The sequence below is a fragment of the Hyla sarda genome, chromosome 6 (assembly GCF_029499605.1).
Source record: "Hyla sarda isolate aHylSar1 chromosome 6, aHylSar1.hap1, whole genome shotgun sequence".
Classification (NCBI taxonomy): Eukaryota; Metazoa; Chordata; class Amphibia; order Anura; family Hylidae; genus Hyla; species Hyla sarda.
In genome coordinates this window covers 66,468,507-66,487,123 of record NC_079194.1, presented here as the reverse complement: position 1 = coordinate 66,487,123, position 18,617 = coordinate 66,468,507, and the positions used below count along the sequence as shown (strand labels likewise).

The following is an 18,617-nucleotide window of genomic DNA, read 5'->3' as shown; positions in this document are numbered from 1 at the left end:
ACAAAAAATTAGTCGAGGCTAAATGGAATAGTACTTACACCTCATAAAAGTACAACATTAAAAGAGAAAGGGGAAAAAAAGGGGGGTACCATAAGCCTCCAGACTAATACCAGGTATCCTGATACATGATGACTAGAACTAAATGGAACTGTGCTTCATATTAATGATGAAAAAATATTTTTTTTACTATGCAATAAAAAACTATTTATAATAATAATGACAGCCTCCTTATACAGGGCCCTTGTGGGTAGGTAGTTATAAAGCATGTAGTAAAATACAATAAAATATCTAGTAAAAAGCCGCTAAATGTGCATTAAAGGGTACCTCTCATTAAAAAAACTTTTGATATATTATAGATTAATGTATGCTGAATAACTTTACAATTGCATGTTATTAAAAAATATGCTTCTTTCTATTTAATTTTCCACTTTGAAGAAATGACCACTAGGGGTCTCCCTACCAGTCCTGGCAGCAAGTATTTCAGTCTCATGCTGGAGTCCAAACACTACGAGCTGCCAGTCTGCATTGTTCACAAAGGAGAACACTCAGAGCTGCCAGCCTGCTGTTACGCCTAGCGCTCCGGGTCCCCGCTCCTCCCCGGAGCGCTTACGGCGTCTCTCTCTCCGCAGCGCCCCGGTCGGTCCCGCTGACCGGGAGCGCTGCACTGTCATGGCCGTCGGGGATGCGATTCGCACAGCGGGACGCGCCCGCTCGCGAATCGCATCCCAGGTCACTTACCCGTTCCCGTCCCCTGCTGTCATGTGCTGGCGCGCGCGGCTCCGCTCTCTAGGGCGCGCGCGCGCCAGCTCCCTGAGACTTAAAGGGCCAGTGCACCAATGATTGGTGCCTGGCCCAATTAGCTTAATTGGCTTTCACCGTCTCCCAGACTATATCTGTTCTCTGTCCCTGCACTTCCCTGCCGGATCTTGTTGCCTTAGAGCCTAGTGAAAGCGTTACTGTGTTTGTCCATACTGTGTATTTGACCTCCTGCTTTTCCTTATTGACTACGATTCTTGCTGCCTGCCCCGACCTTCTGGTACGTCCGACCTTGCTTTGTCTACTCCCTTGTACCGCGCCTATCTTCAGCAGTCAGAGAGGTTGAGCCGTTGCTAGTGGATACGACCTGGTCACTACCGCCGCAGCAAGACCATCCCGCTTTGCGGCGGGCTCTGGTGAACACCAGTAGTGACTTAGAACCGGTCCACTAGCACGGTCCACGCCAATCCCTCTCTGGCACAGAGGATCCACCTCCTGCCAGCCGGCATCGTGACAGTAGATCCGGCCATGGATCCCGCTGAAGTTCCTCTGCCAGTTGTCGCCGACCTTACTACACTGGTCGCCCAGCAAGCCCGACAGATCGCCCAACAAGATCACCAGCTGTCGTACTTGACCACCATAACACAGCAACTCCAGTCGCAGCTACAGCAGCTTCAGTCACAGCTACAGCAATTTCAGTCTCAGCTACAGCAGCAACAACCATCTCCTCCGCCAGCTCCTGCACCTCTTCCGCAGCGAGTGGCCACTCCTAGCCTCCGCTTGTCCCTGCCGGACAAATTTGATGGGGACTCTAAGTTTTGCCGTGGCTTTCTTTCGCAATGTTCCCTGCACTTGGAGATGATGTCGGACCAGTTTCCTACTGAAAGGTCTAAGGTGGCTTTCGTAGTCAGCCTTCTGTCTGGAAAAGCCCTGTCATGGGCCACACCGCTCTGGGACCGCGATGACCCCGTCACTGCCTCTGTACACTCCTTCTTCTCGGAAATTCGAAGTGTCTTTGAGGAACCTGCCCGAGCCTCTTCTGCTGAGACTGCCCTGCTGAACCTGGTCCAGGGTAATTCTTCCGTTGGCGAGTACGCCATACAATTCCGTACTCTTGCTTCTGAACTATCCTGGAATAATGAGGCCCTCTGCACGACCTTTAAAAAAGGCCTATCCAGCAACATTAAAGATGTTCTGGCCGCACGAGAAATTCCTGCTAATCTACATGAACTCATTCATCTGGCCACTCGCATTGACATGCGTTTTTCTGAGAGACATCAAGAGCTCCGCCAGGAAAAAGACTTAGATCTCTGGGCACCTCTCCCACAGTCTCCGTTGCAATCTACGCCTAGGCCTCCCGCCGAGGAGGCCATGCAAGTGGATCGGTCTCGCCTGACCCAGGAGGAGAGGAATCGCCGTAGGGAAGAAAATCTTTGTCTGTACTGTGCCAGTACCGAACATTTCTTGGTGGATTGCCCTATCCGTCCTCCACGTCTGGGAAACGCACGCTCGCACCCAGCTCTCGTGGGTGTGGCGTCTCTTGATTTTAAGTCGGCTTCTCCACGTCTCACGGTGCCCGTGCGGATTTCCCCTTCAGCCAACTCCTCCCTCTCAGCCGTGGCCTGCCTGGACTCTGGTGCCTCTGGGAATTTTATTCGGGAGTCCTTGGTGAATAAATTCCGCATCCCGGTGACCCGTCTCGTCAAGTCACTCTACATTTCCGCGGTCAACGGAGCCAGGTTGGATTGCACCGTGCGTTACCGCACGGAGCCCCTCCTAATGTGCATCGGACCTCATCACGAAAAAATTGAGTTTTTGGTCCTCTCCAATTGCACTTCCGAAATTCTCCTTGGACTGCCCTGGCTTCAACACCATTCCCCAACCCTGGATTGGTCCACAGGGGAGATTAAGAGCTGGGGTACCTCTTGTTTCAAGGACTGCCTTAAACCGGTTCCCAGTACTCCCTGCCGTGACCCTGTGGTTCCCCCTGTATCCGGTCTTCCTAAGGTCTTTATGGACTCTGCCTGCCATAAGAAGTGCCTCTCCCCCCCTCCCAGTCCAGTCAGGCAAGCCTCGGTACCTCCTCATGGCCCCCGTCCTGGTGTCACACTGCCCCATGCCAGGCCTCGCCCTCTGCCCTCCCTCCCCATTCCCACTCCTGCTGTACTGCCTGCCGTTGAGGAATCCCTCCATTCTTTCCCGGTGTCCTCATCCCAGGGGAGGCAGTTACCGGACAAAGAGAAGGGGAGACCTAAGGGGGGGGTACTGTTACGCCTAGCGCTCCGGGTCCCCGCTCCTCCCCGGAGCGCTTACGGCGTCTCTCTCTCCGCAGCGCCCCGGTCGGTCCCGCTGACCGGGAGCGCTGCACTGTCATGGCCGTCGGGGATGCGATTCGCACAGCGGGATGCGCCCGCTCGCGAATCGCATCCCAGGTCACTTACCCGTTCCCGTCCCCTGCTGTCATGTGCTGGCGTGCGCGGCTCCGCTCTCTAGGGCGCGCGCGCGCCAGCTCCCTGAGACTTAAAGGGCCAGTGCACCAATGATTGGTGCCTGGCCCAATTAGCTTAATTGGCTTCCTCCGTCTCCCAGACTTTATCTGTTCTCTGTCCCTGCACTTCCCTGCCGGATCTTGTTGCCTTAGAGCCTAGTGAAAGCGTTACTGTGTTTGTCCATACTGTGTATTTGACCTCCTGCTTTTCCTTATTGACTACGATTCTTGCTGCCTGCCCCGACCTTCTGCTACGTCCGACCTTGCTTTGTCTACTCCCTTGTACCGCGCCTATCTTCAGCAGTCAGAGAGGTTGAGCCGTTGCTAGTGGATACGACCTGGTCACTACCGCCGCAGCAAGACCATCCCGCTTTGCGGCGGGCTCTGGTGAACACCAGTAGTGACTTAGAACCGGTCCACTAGCACGGTCCACGCCAATCCCTCTCTGGCACAGAGGATCCACCTCCTGCCAGCCGGCATCGTGACACCTGCTTTGTTCACAGCCTGTTTGGCTGTGAACAAAGCAGGCTGGCAGCTCTGAGTGTTTAGGACTCCAGCATGATTCAGAAATGCTTGCTGACAGGACTGATCGGGAAAAATACAATGGAAAGAAGCATATTTTTCATTAACATGCTATTGGAAAGTTATTCAACATTCATTAATCTAAAATATATCAAAAGTTTATTTTCTGAGAGGTACCCTTTAAGTTCCACTTATCCGGCATCTGAAGGACCGGCAAGGTTCACAATAAGCGATTGTATGTTGCAGTCCGCATAGATATATGATAAATGTCCAAAATGGCACAATAAATCACCGTTTATAGTTACCAGCTAGAGGATAAACAGTTCATGGAGGATGCAGCTTTATGCTGGACGTCCGGGAGGTAGATGAAAAAAAGGCTGTGTTGAAGCGCTGGCATGCGCTGCAGCAGCTGGCCTGCCTGCCACAGGCCTTAGAAAAGCCGCTGGTCTCAGAGATAGTTGGAGTTGCTCTGGAGATGGATACAGCCGAAGACCTCGGCGTCTGACGCCAGCCAGGTAAGATTGGAAGAAACACTGGCAAGGTAGAATACTGGATTAGGTGATTAAAGAACAAGCGGCTGTGTAGTAAAGGATAGTGGTCCTTCGGGGATAGGGGAGTAATGCAGTAGGTTGCGGTACTATTGCGGTAATTCTTTCTTGACGCGTTTCAGGGTACTTAATATAATGACCCTTTCCATAGTAGAAGTATTGTGTTAATGAAGCAACGAGTCCTTTTAAACATGTACCTGTTCAGGTTGCAACAGGGGAAAATCTACTTTGGTATATCACAAAAAACGGGACGGATTAATACAAAAAAAGTCTTGTAACAGAAATACACAGTATTACTTGTAACTTTTGAATAAATAAAATAAACATGATAGATATAATAGATAAATGTAAGAATAGTGAGAATGAGAACAATAGAGACACAAATTATATATAAGGATAAATCCAGTAAAATGATTGACACAGTAAAATAAGAATAGAAAATGAAACAAAATAGTGCACATAGAAAAATGAATACAGTAAAATTAAGCATTAATAGAAATAAAAAAAAATGTAAAGTAAAAGTAAAATAAGAATAGAAATTGTGAGAGAGATGAATAAATAAAATAAAAATAAAATTGAAAAAAAATATGAATAAAAATAGAAATAAAATAAAAATAAAGATAAAAATGAAGATAATATATATTAATAAAAATAGATAAAATATTGATATAAATAAAGATAAAAATAGAGATTAAAAATTAAAATAAATGTAAAAATAAAAAATATATAAAATAAAAATAAAAATGAAATAAAAATAAGGACATAAAATTGGGACACAGAATATAATTACAGTAGAAAATGTCTTGATACGTGGAGAATGCATATAGGGTATGTATTTGTAAATTACTTCTATTTAAAATATTGATCCTTCCAGTACTTATCAGCTGCTGTATGCTACAGAGGAAGTTGTATTTCTTTCTGGAGTTCTTTTCAGTCTGACCACAGTGCTCTCTGCTGACACCTCTGTCCATGTCAGGAACTGTCCAGAGTACAAGCAAATCTCTATAGCAAACCTCACAGTTCCTGATATGGACAGCGGTGTCAGCAGAGAGCACTGTGGTCAGAAAGAAACGAATTCCAGAAAGAAATACAACTTTCTTTGGAGCATACAGCAGCTGATAAGTACTGGAAGGATTAAGATTTTTAAATACATTGTTTTCATTTTAAATACATTGTTTTCCACTGGACTACCCCTTTAATAATATATCTCGGCACTGGAAAGGACTATGGAGGCAAAAAAAGGTATGACTGAAATGCTAATGACTAGCCTATTTATCAATATACTTATTTACACCCCTGTTTTCTTGTTGACAGGTCCGCTTTGAAAACATATTGCTGAACTGTTTTACATGACAAATGCAATTGTATTCTTAATATGTGTAATTCTTCTTGTTCTCAGCTTTTTAAGGGTAAATTTTTCTACTGCCTTGGTGTAGACGTTCGAAACGTCACCAACAGGTCGGATTGTGAAGCTGCCAATTATAAATGGGTTCATCACAAGTACAACTTTGATAACCTGGGACAGGTAAAGCTTTCAACCGTCGTGCTGACAATACCATTGTGTCATTATCCCTTAAAGGTTGTATAGTCCATTAATAATTTACCTATATGTTCCCTTCTTAGGCCTTAATGTCACTGTTTGTTCTGGCATCAAAAGACGGATGGGTTAACATCATGTATAACGGACTAGATGCAGTTGCTGTGGATCAACAGGTAGATGTTCTCAACACTGTCAGAAATGCAATGGGTTCCCAGACAAGGGATGCAGTAGCAGACATTTCTGAATGCCAGGGTTGGAAGATCGAGCTTTTTATGTTATTCGGTATATGTGTATAACAAATAGATAGTGAACATTGTACTGCCAGCATTTTTTTTTTTTTTTGCAAACTGGTCTGATGTCTATACAGAGTAAAATAGCTTTTATAGTAACCAGCTTTAGTGTGAAAAACATGCCAAAAGTTTAGATCAGTGGTCTCCAAACTGTGGACCTCCAGGTGTTGCAAAACTACTACAACTCACAGAATGCCCGGACATTTGGCTGTCATTCTCACATTTGGCTGTCATTCTCACATCCTGCACCCTTAGTATCCTGCTGGCTGGGACTTGTAAATCCTGGGCTCGCTGGGACTTGTAGTATAGCCAACTTTAGTAAAGTCCTTTGTGCCATCTTAGCTGCTGCTGGAGTCGATGCAGATGGTTCCTCCTCCATGGACGATGTTGCTTCCGAAGTCTGGAGCTGCCCCACCGGGCGCACCCCAGCTCCTCCCACACTCTCTGACATACAGGGAATCCCCGCAGTGCCAGCTTTGCCTGTCCACATGGGCTCTGCAGCGGAGGACCGCCCTACGAGCACGCAGACCAAACACTCTCCACCACCAGCACCCTGACACTCCCCCACACTGCCCTGCAGCACCGGTAATGCCCACAGCACTCGGGGAACCGCTCCCCAAGCAGATGGCAGCAAAACTTGCCTCTGGTACTCGGACATGCCTCCCGCCACCCTGGGGCAGTCCCGCAGCACCAGAGCCACCTACCATAAGCCTGACAGGATGGGCTGGCTCTATAGCATCCTCGGCCATCTTGGACACCATGCTGTGCCCCCCTGTCTGGCCCCACTCCACCACAATAATGGGGTCTGGCAATTTGGGGGATCCAATAGCCTGAACTAGCTTCACAGCTGGCCCAGACTGCTGGAAAGGATGAAACACAAAGGACACAGTTTCTTGAACTTTTTTCTTCTTTTTCTTCCTTTTCTTCACCAAATCATCTTTGCCCAGATCCTCACCGAATGCGAAATCCCCCAAGCGGGTAGGTGACTCCTGGTGTATGATAGATCTCAACAAACCCCCACTGGCCGGGTCCTCTTCACAGCTATCCTCACCATCACTAGAAGGTAGCGCCACTTGAGTTGGCTCAGGGTAGCTATCTTGCGTGGGCTGGAGGTTACATGCACAAGGGGGGACATCCCCCTCACTTTCCACAGCTTCACCTGACTCTCTGTCACCTTCCTCCCCTCAATCATCCTCCTCACTGCTGTCTTCATGGCTGTCTGCACCTGCTTGCCTCACTTTAAACCTGTCATCATTAGACAGTTTTTCTTTAAAGATCCCTGCATCCCTGAAAACTGCTGCCTCTTACCTCCAGAGGCATGGTCAGCCTGGTAACGTGAGAACTTCAGGTCTTCCCCCAGGCTCCGAAGTCTTCTGCCCAACTCCTCATATTCCGCCAGCTTGGCCTGGATCCGCGACCCATAGGTCGCCAGAGACTCTCTTGGACCCCGTACCCCCCATTGCTGGGGTTCTGGGGTAGCAGAAGGTTTGCTGCTCTTCCCTGTAGCCTTGCATCCTTCAGATTTGGACGGGGGAGTGGGCTCCACATTTCTGCGGGCCCTGCTGGAACGTCTCAGCTCGACCTTGGAACTGGCTGTAGACACTGCCCCCCCCCCTCTCGCCAACCGGGAACGAGAGGTAGAAGCCCGGGGCTCCATGCAGGAAAACCTTTCCCAGAAGGACACCACATTCCTGGGAAAGGGCTGATGGAACACCTGCTTCTCTCTGCTTCTTGAAGTCTGGAGGAGCTCAAAAAGGGACACACCCAACCACTGCTCACAGTGAACTGCTCTGGGCTGTGTGTAGCAGAGTGAGGCAGGAAGTTCTCCAATGTATGGCTTCAGACTTGCTGGGTAATGCCCCTTACTAGTCTCTGAATCAGACTGAGACTGAGCAGAAAATACAGAGCAATATCAAGGTAGAAAACTAAGAAATAATAAAAAATAAAGGCAGGGGGTGGTTTATCATGATGGGGACAGTGAACTGGGAGGATTATAAAACTTAACAAGATCATGAGAGGTACTCTTTAAGGCCATGATCACACGGCAGAATTTCCATGCAGGATTTGGCATTGGAATCCGGCACAGGAATTCCACTGTAGCAGAGTCACGTTGAATTCAACAGGATTCTGCTGCGCTGTGCACACTGTAGAAGTTCCATGCTAGATGTTTCCTGCATGGAAATTCCATTTTCCATGTCCGCACAAAGAATAAACATGTTCATTCTTTGTGCGGAGTCCACTGTGAATGCATAGCTGACTATGAGACGGTGCATTCCTGCACAGTCCTAGTGCCGGCATAGTATTACTCTTCGGCGTGTGAACATAGTGTGAACATTGCCGAGTGTTCACCTCCCTCCCCATATTTTTCACTGTCAGCAGGCGTTCAATTGAGCGTTGATCCGCAAGGCCAAGCTACATCTTATCAGGCAGGCCAACATGTTACAGCTCAAAGGATAGAGTGACCTGAGACTATCTTTCAGCAAATACCCCTTTGTACACTCTCTTAGAAATGTGCTTGGGGAAAATAAGGGCACTGTGTTTGCTTCAATAGTTTATTTCTACACCTGATGGAAAAGTTTCAGTATGTGTCGTTGAAAGAAACACTTCATATCAACAATACATAATGGGGATGTGTTCTGTGTCACAGCTGATCTGTAGAAACATTGAGTATTATATATGAAAACTGTATAAGAGAATATGTAACCTCCTTGCCAGCAAGTGGTCTCCAGCCTGTGGCCCTTTAGCTTGTTTAGACAAACTTGAATTAGTGATGAAGGCCACTGTGTTTGTCTGGACCCCCAGTCATAGGATGGATAAGGGTGCACATATGTGGATAGATTTATTATACATAATAATTGAAACACCATTTACTAGTTAAACAAGCTCAATTGTCCCGCCTTTGATACATAAGAGAAGTCATACAATTTATTTATTTATACATTTGCCCACCTTAGCACCCTTTGTTGCTCTCTCCCTATGTCCGCTTTACAGTGTAAAGCCCAATATTGCATCCCATATTTACGTTGAGGCCTTACCAGTAACTTATAGAGGCAGTCTTTATTAAAAGGGTACTCCGGTGAAAAAAAAAATATTTTTTTTAATCAAAAAATTCTGGTGCCAGAACGTTAAACAGATTTATAAATGACTTCTATTTAAAAATCATAACCCTTCCAGTACTTTTCAGCTGCTGTATGCTCCACAGGAAGTTCTTTTCTTTTTAAATGTATTTTCTGTCTGACCACAGTGCTCTCTGCTGACACCTCTGTCTGTCTCAGGAACTGTCAAGAGCAGGATAGGTTTGCTCTGGGGATTTACTCCTGCTCTTGACAGTTCCTGAAACAGACAGAGTCTAGGCTTATCTAGGTCTTTCTGTAGGATTTACCAGCCAAGCTGAGTTTTAAGAATACTATGTAGATATCAGAAAAAAGCAAACAAACAAGTAATTATTAAAAGAGTAAAGAAAGAGTAAAAAGAAATGGAATCACTTGAGAACTGTGTGCTACTTTTAACATGAAACCATTTTGTATGTATACTATTTACAACTGCTCTTAGACATACTGTTACTGTAGATTATGTGGTTAGGTTGTAGAATAACATTCATAGATCTATATGAAAAATATTACCAGTTCTAGAAGTGGCTTCTAATAGTTTGTGCTTCTTTTTTTTCTAGCCTGTTACCAACCACAACCCCTGGATGTTGCTTTATTTCATCTCCTTTCTTCTCATCGTCAGTTTCTTTGTATTAAACATGTTTGTGGGTGTCGTAGTAGAAAATTTCCACAAGTGCCGACAGCATCAAGAAGCAGAAGAGGCTCGAAGGCGAGAAGAGAAACGTTTAAGACGCCTGGAAAAAAAACGAAGGAGTAAGAAAAAGCCTAAGTGTTCGGTCGGTTCGTAGGCACTATAACTTCTTCCTATCTTCTTCCTCCTTCCTTCAGTGCCACTATTAGTGTCCATGATCTGCCATGCACATTTAACTTTTAGTTTGTAGACCCCGTTAACCTGAACAAAGGAAGATTCTAGATGTAGAATGGACATGTTTAAACATTTAAGCCAATAAATGTGCTTCATGAAGAAGGTTCTCCATTAGTTGTTCTACATGTCCAATGTAAAATCACCTGTTGTCTGGTAATAAAGAGACAGCAATTTCCCAGTTGACTAATGAAAAGTCAAGTTCTAACTTCATCGAAGAGTAGCACCATCTGGAGTCTTGAAAATTGACATGATAGTTTACTATGAAGCCTGATGGATTCACCAAAGGGTTAAATCCCTTTTAAAAAGAGGTTGTCCGGTGGGATAAAATCAAGAAAAAGAGGGATCTTACTGATACCTGCACTGCTTGTCCAATCCACGTCCTGGTCTCCATTCACATCTGGACACACAGGAAGTGCCCACTTATCCAATCTCTGACCACAGTGGTGACCCACCTTAGCCAGTGACTGAGTGGGCATTTCCTTGGGTCAAGACAAGACCAGAGGGTGATCAGCAGTGTTTTTGTGTTTTTTTTTAAAGTTAATTCTGCTGGACAACCCATTCAAGCAATGGATTCCTTATAATCTATAATTTCCCAAACATTGCTAATAGAACATGGAATATATTCATGTTATAACTTAATTTATCAAGCCAGGGGAGAATAGTGTGAATTCCCCAGGTTTGTTTTGATATGTAAACCCACCATAGCTTGTGTGAGATATTGCTGTTTACCTTTACTAACGTGCCAAGAACAGAACTGCAATACTGCACATAGCCTGGCACTGTTTTTGGAGGAAGTTAGACATTTTTTTTTCATCTTCTGGACAACTAAACCTTTAAAGTTACCTGTTGTCATCTACTAATAAATAACACATCCTAGTATGCTCTATGAGCCTCTTTGAACTGTATTACCAATTACCATATATAAATCAAATTTAGCAGAAATACCATTGCCATACATTAGCGCCCTGATAGGCTTCAATCTGATTTACGTCCATGAAAAAAAATGTAAACCTTTTATCAGAAGAAAAAAGGGGGAGTGAAGAAAGATGGACAAGGGAAGAAGGAGGTGGCTTGTAATCATATGCAAAAACAATCTTGCATATTTTTCTGTTGTATTTTGCCCACCCTTTACCTTTAACCACTTCCTTTCTGGAGGATTTTGCAACTGGCTGCAAACTTCCTCTGGCAGTGAATGGGGTTAACTATCCAAGTTCATTGTCATGTTCATGTGTATTTTCTGTTCACCCACCTCTCACAATACTTTATTTCATTCATGTACTTTTGCATTTGCAAACGCTTTCCTGTTACTTTAATTAAACCAGGAGTTGAAAGACACTTTTAAGCCCCTCAGGGTCTCAAGGTGACTTTTTTTTACTGGTAAAAAAAAAAATAAAGTGAAGAGCTGAACTCTACAAACATTGACTGGAATGTTTAAACTCTTTCTGATCAATCCTATAATTTTATACGACGACTGCCTCAGGCGATGGCACATATTGGGTCAATGTCAGACTATATGACTTTATCGCCCTACAACGTCCTGATACCATGCAATGACTGTTATACACCTACTTTGCATTCTGCATTACACTTTTGCACATGCTTGGCATGTTGACAAAATGTTGTTTGCATTAAGGACAATATTTGTTGTTACTTGTGTTATTGATCAGATCAAAGCCTCCATTTGGTTACCAAAATTGGTAAGATAGACATACGTCCACCCAGTTTATTTTTTATCCAAAAATGTTTATCCAGATGAAGGGAAAAAACCCTTAGGTACCATAGAAGACAATTTTCCTCACCAAATCTAGCATTCTATTAGAATACTTTTTTGGATCAATGACCTTTTTCCATACTATAGTAACTATAAGTTTAAATATTTTTTACACTACAGAGATGTATCCAGGCCCCTTATAACTCTTTTGGAGTGCTCTACATGAGCACTTCCTCTGGCAAAGAGTTCCATAGTTTTACTGCTCTTACAGTAAAGAATCTCCTACTTAGTGTAGAAACCCTCTTTTCTCTAGATGTATGGGATGATTATAAATAGTTGTGACTATAAATAGATCATGGGATCTCTTTATTGACCCTTGATATATGTATGTGTAATTATTAGGTCTCAACTCAGCCCTCTGTTTTCCAAAGATCCCCATTTCTGATAAACCATAGACCATGTCTTCCATAGACCACCTATTCCATTTATTACTCTGGTTGTCCAACTCAAGCTCAAGTATGTTTGGTGCACTGCTACCCAAATTGAAGATGCTCAACAGGAAAAAGTATACCCTATATATAAAAAGGAAATGCCTGCCTTTACAACCATTTTATTATTTCTTCAATGTATCTTAAATTTAAAAAAAAATGTATCAACATTGTAAATAGTCTTTAATTAAAAATGTCCTACAATGAATCGAGAGGCATCCCAGTAGATACTTGATGATAAATTACCATACGGCACATGACTGGTTTAAAGTTCATGTTGTCAGGTATACTTGATTTATAGCAGCAGACATGGGGTGTTCAACTTGTTTTCACAACACCTATTTAGCGTGTTAAGAATGTGGGGGGTCAAAACTGCTGATAGTTTCCCATTTATTATTTGTTGCCCTTATCCACAGAAACATATTGTTAAAGTATTACTGTTGTTATTAAAGAATGGAATACACCCGAACAAGTCATAATGGGTGCTTTGATCTGACATTTGTGTCTTCTCTACTCAACAGGGCATAATGAGAGTGCCAGAATGTCTCCGTATAATGTCACTGCATGACAGGCATGAGTCTAAGCTTTCTCAGGGCACAAAAGCAAATGGATTTACTTGAAATGAGCAGAGAGTTTAAATGTACTGTTTGGTGAAAAATGCCCCCCTTCCCTTTGTGATCCTTTATACCAATGTATTTTCTGTATGTCTTATGCTGTATTGTTTGCTTACACCATATGGTATAAGTGCTGGTCATCTTCACCTATACTCCATGGCCAAAAGTATATAAATGCCCATTCTAATCAATGGACCTGGGCAGTTCAGCTACACCCATAGGTGCGTAAAAATAAAGCCATGCAAACTTAGTAGACAAACTTTGTTAGTATGGTTTGCCATGATGTCAAGTGTTCAATGAGTGAGCTCTGGTGGCCACGCCCCTCGTGACATCACAGCCATGCCCAGGGCTGCCATCAGAAATTTTGGGGCCCCTTACACAGCTAAAGGCCCGCCCCCCCCCCCCCCCCCCCATAGGTAGTAAACAGTAGCCCCCTTATGTAGTAATAGTAAGCAGCCTCCTTAGGTAGTAATCAGTAGCCCCTTTAGGTAATAATAGCCGTAACCCCCTCAGGTATGAATCCAAAGCCCCCTTAGGTATTAATAGTAGTAGCCCCCTTAGATAGCCCCTTCATGTATGAATACAAAGCCCCCTTAGGTAGTAATAGTCAGCAGCCTCCTTAGGTAGTAATCAGTAGCCTATCCAAATTGTGACTGTAATTGTGTGACTTATTTTAATAAACCAAAATATCACAACACCTGTAAATGACCATGCTAGTCCAAAGCCAATCCTAACTAATGGGCTTAATATACTATATGATTTGAGGTGTACACCTGTAGAACTAGTGGTGAGTTATTAGCTCCTGTTTTATATAAGTGTATCTTAGGTTGTATACATGGGAATTGGCAAAGCAATTTGAATTGCTTGCTCTGTCCTAGTACCAGGAGAGAGTGCTTATTGCGGATGTACGTCGGCCCGTCTATCCTGGGGGACCGACGTATTGCTCCATACTTACCACTTAGAGTGTCTATATTAAGCTCATTAGTTAGGATTGGCTTTGGACTAGCATGGTCATTTACAGGTGTTGTGATATTTTGGTTTATTAAAATACGTCACACAATTATAGTCACAATTTGGATAAGTTATTAATTTTAAGGCATACCAATAAAATTATAAGTTTTAAGTATATCTAGTACTTGGGTCCCAAAGGGCTGTTATATAATTTATGACTGACCCTAATGGTTATTTTGTTTGTTCTGCGGTCTTGAGAGTAATCAGTAGCCCCTTTAGGTAATAATAGCAGTAGCCCCCTCAGGTATGAATCCAAAGCCCCCTTAGGTATTAATAGTAGTAGCCCCCTTTGGTAGTAATCGGTAGCCCCCTCATGTATGAATACAAAGCCCCCTTAGGTATAGCCCCCTTATGTAATAATAATAGCAGTAGCCCCCTCAGGTATGAATCCAAAGCCCCCTTAGGTAGTAATCAGCAGCCCCCTTAGGTAGTAATTAGTAGCCCCAATATGTAGTAGTCAGCAGCCTTCACTCTGTCAATCAGCCAAGTCTGAGCGCCACATTAACTATGGGCCCGTCTTTCTATAAGACGCGCTTATAGTTTAATACGTCCTGGACCGCCATCCCTGGAAGCAGGAAACCGCTCTTTAAACAGCAGTCTCCTGCTTCTGTGATGCGGTGGCTGCAGGGGGGGTGCAGCGAGGGCCCGAACCCTTTACTGGAGTACTGGCTGTACCCCCCCTAACGGCGGCCCTGGCCACAGCCTCTCAATGCAAGTTTATGGTAGGGGGTGTGACGGCTGTAATGCCCCTTCCCATAGACTTGCATTGAGGGGCGTGGCCGTGATGTCACAAGGGGTGTGGCTGACCACCGCGGCACGAAAAAGGCGTTAGGAGCATTTACTTCCGAACGCTGGCCAGTGGAGTACCCCTTTAAACAATTCATGTCCTTCCAAAAATGCCCCAGTCATGGAGAAGCTACAGCTCAGCCTTGAAATGGCAGGCCATCTCTAATACTTTCTGTAACAAATTATTTATCCTCTATTGCAATACTCAAAACTGCCTCTGGGAGCACAGTTTCTCTGTAGTTGTACGCATTGCAGTTTTGTAGACCAGCAGCTGCATGTTTGTAAGTGAGCACTACGTCATGGTAACCAAGTTTGGAAACAAATCTCCCCTCCTGTCACCAAACAATTACCCTGTGTACAAAGTGAAGGACATAAAATGATGGCTTATTGAGAGGACCAACTTAACTGTCTTATGTAGAGTCCTGGCCTTAACATGCAAAAAAGATATAGCCATATAGCCTAAAATCTGTAGCCAACCTCTTGTAGTTCAGTGAATACAAAATCTAGTATTAAAAATAGATAAACAAATAAACAAACCAACTCCTTATTAATTCCTATGGTTTTGGAATGAGATGTTCATTGAATGCAATATTCAAGTTTCCGTATAACTTTAGCCATGGAGTGGATCATGGTCCTCTTTAAATTAATTATTCCTTTTCCAGTTTCCCATGGTCTTTCATATGTCTAAAATATATCTCTTTCTACTTATCTTTGCACAGAAGCCCAACGTTTGCCATATTATGCCACCTACTGCCCTGCACGCCTCTTAATTCACACAGTCTGTACAAGCCATTACTTGGATATTTTCATTACAATAATCATTTGCCTTAATGTTGTCACAATGTCACTGGAGCACTACAGTCAACCAAAGGTGAGTTTAATGCTTCACTTCCCACTGCATGAATTTCTGAAAGTCCAACATATTCTTAAAGTTAATTTACCTATTAAAGTTTACCCATTGGAAGTGTTTGTATTTAATAGCATTTTTATAGCACCACCACAAAAGAAATTAGATAGCACACTGGCAATTGAAATCAGTGGATTTTCCACTTAATGCGTAGAAGAATCCTACAAAGAAGAAAAAACATTATTAGTAATCATTACTGTAGTTTAAAGATGAGAGTCCAGGTTCCTCAGATAACTAATAGGGTATTTGGGGATTACAAATTATCACCTATCCACAGGATTGGTAACAAGAGTATGATTGGTGAAAATCCAAAAGCTGAGAACATCACCGACTATGAGAATGGGGGCCTCGAGTGCCGATGTTTGAAGGGTGTGGTGGTCAAGAATGCATATGCCAATCCATTCTAAGGGCCCTTTCAGGAGAGCCGTCATTCTGTACCTGGCGCTGCCTTCGAGACAGGGATGTGACGTCATAACCAGGCCCCCTAGTGAAGTAACGCCACACCCCCTCCATTCATGTCTATGGGAAGGGGCGTGATGGCCATCAATGGAGGGGACGTGGTGCGATGTCACTATGGGACATGGCCGTGACGTCACGTCCCCGTCTCGGAGGAAGCGCACCATGATTGCGGGGGTCCCCATCGGCGGAACCCCTGCGATCATACATCTTATCCCCAATCCTTTGGATAGGGGATAAGATGTGTAAAGCCGGAATACCCCTTTAGAGTCTATTCACACGTAGAGTATTCTGTACAGATTTGATGCGCAGGATTTCAAGCTGCGTTCAGTTTACATTGAAATCTGCAGCAGAAAATCCTGCGCATCAAATCTGCGCATCAAATCAGCACCGAATACTGTACGTGGGAATAGACCATTAACAAGGCTCTAAAAATCATGCAGCTATTTAAACTCTTTATTATCCGTCACACACAGGGCAATGTGCAGTCGATTAACAATGATTTTGTTAGCTGCACAGTAGATGAAATCGGCCGACAACTGTGCGTTTAGTCTTTTGTTGGCTGATCACAGACCCTTTTACATGGGCCAATTTTCAAAAAGTACTTCACTAATGGGAGCAGTGTTCTTGCTGTGGAAAAAGTGCAGGAACTTAGTGCCTGCAGGACTTGAGTCCTGTTTGGCCATTATTTTATTAAAACAGGGCCATTTAGGAGCCACTGTCCCCTATTAATGATCAGTACAGTATAGGGGTACAGTGGTTACGCCCCACCAATGAGATATTTATACTATATTTTGCAAATAGGAGATGAGTTGACATTTTGGGAAATGTGAACAAACTGTTTGTTATGATGATTTTTTTTCTATATAGTCTCTAGAAATTGCCCTGAAGTACTGCAACTACATGTTTACTACAGTATTTGTACTTGAAGCTGTGCTGAAGTTGGTGGCCTTTGGATTTAGAAGATTTTTCAAGGACAGGTAAATGAGCAGTAAGAATGGAACAGTCAAGGTTGTGTGGATTTATGTCCTGATATGTAATGAGGTTGGTGGAGGAGATGATTTCCATGCTAGTAAATTAACTGATGATGAATAAACCTGTTAGGGTAATGATAATGAACTGTAACTAGAATGCCTTAGTATAGGTACATAAATAATGCGTTCCGAAATGTGATCCAAGCCATCACAATTTATAAATATGAAACATTAAAGCGTGAGAGAAAAAAAAAACAAAAAAAAAAAAAAAACAACACATGATCAATCTAGTTTGTCCTTATTTTATAACATTTTTACCTTTGGATGGATATATGTTCATCCCAAGTTATTGCCCCAGATAACTTTACTCCTACCCCCTCCTTGTCCATCTTTATCTTACTGCCTTCCAGTACAGGGTATTGGACAAGATATTTTTTTTTATTATCATGAACATTTTTGGGCAGATTAGTAGGACTTCCAGACCATCAAATCCTACATTGATAATATTTAACAATAAAGAAATGATACCCATATTTGTAAATGACATTAGATCATCATAAGACATTGTCAATCAACTGCAGCCATTCTGAAATATGCTGCTCAAAAAAACTAAGGGAACACTCAAACAACCCAATGTAACTCCAAGTCAATCACATTTCTGTGAAATCACACTGTCCACTCAGGAAGCAACACTGATTGACAATCAATTTCACATGCTGTTGTGCAAATGGAACAAACAACAGGTGGAAATTATAGGCAATTAGCAAGACACCCCCCAATAAAAGAGTGATTCTGCTGTTGGTGACCACAGACCACTTCTCAGTTCCTATGCTTCCTGGCTGATGTTTTAGTGTCACTTTTTAATGCTGGCGGTGCTTTCACTCTAGTGGTAGCATGAGATGGAGTCTAAAACCTACCCAAGTGGCTTAGGTAGTGCCGCTCTTCGAGGATGACACATCAATGCGAGCTGTGACCCTGGGTTCCTCCTAATGCAAGACAATGCTATACTTCATGTGGCTGGAGTGTGTCAGCAGTTCCTGCAAGAGGAAGGCATTGATGCTATGGACTTGTCCGCCTGTTCCCCAGATCTAAGTCCGATTGAGCACATCTGGGACATCATGTCTCACTCCATACACCAACACCACGTTGCACCACAGACTGTCCAGGAGTTGGCTGATGCTTTAGTGCAGGTCTGGGAGGACATCCCTCAGGAGACCATCCGCCACCTCATCAGGAGCATGCCCAGGCATTGTAGGGAGGTCATACGGACACGTGGAGGCCACACACACTACTTAGCCTCATTTTGACTTGTTTCAAGGACATTACATCAAAATTGGATCAGCCTGTAGTGTGGTTTTCCACTTTGATTTTGAGTGTGACTCCATATCCAGACCTCCATGGGTTGATAAATTTGATTTCCATTGATCATTTTTGTGTGATTTTGTTGTCAGCACATTCAACTATGTAAAGACGAAAGTATTTCATGTGATTAGTTAATTCATTCAGATCTAGGACGTGTTATCTTAGTGTTCACTTTATTTTTTTGAGCAG

General features: G+C 43.7%; 1 protein-coding gene across 2 annotated transcripts in view; it reads left to right on the top strand.

Moving 5' to 3' along the window:
- The window catches only part of CACNA1I (calcium voltage-gated channel subunit alpha1 I), a 721,300-nt gene that overhangs the window by 587,154 nt on the left and 115,529 nt on the right, over positions 1–18,617 (top strand). For both annotated transcript variants that reach the window (XM_056524026.1, XM_056524025.1), the window contains exons 24-28: positions 5,714–5,839; positions 5,938–6,027; positions 9,815–10,007; positions 15,449–15,600; positions 16,963–17,072. In XM_056524026.1, coding sequence (XP_056380001.1) covers positions 5,714–5,839; positions 5,938–6,027; positions 9,815–10,007; positions 15,449–15,600; positions 16,963–17,072 — 671 coding nt within the window. The remainder of the gene's footprint in view (positions 1–5,713; positions 5,840–5,937; positions 6,028–9,814; positions 10,008–15,448; positions 15,601–16,962; positions 17,073–18,617) is intronic.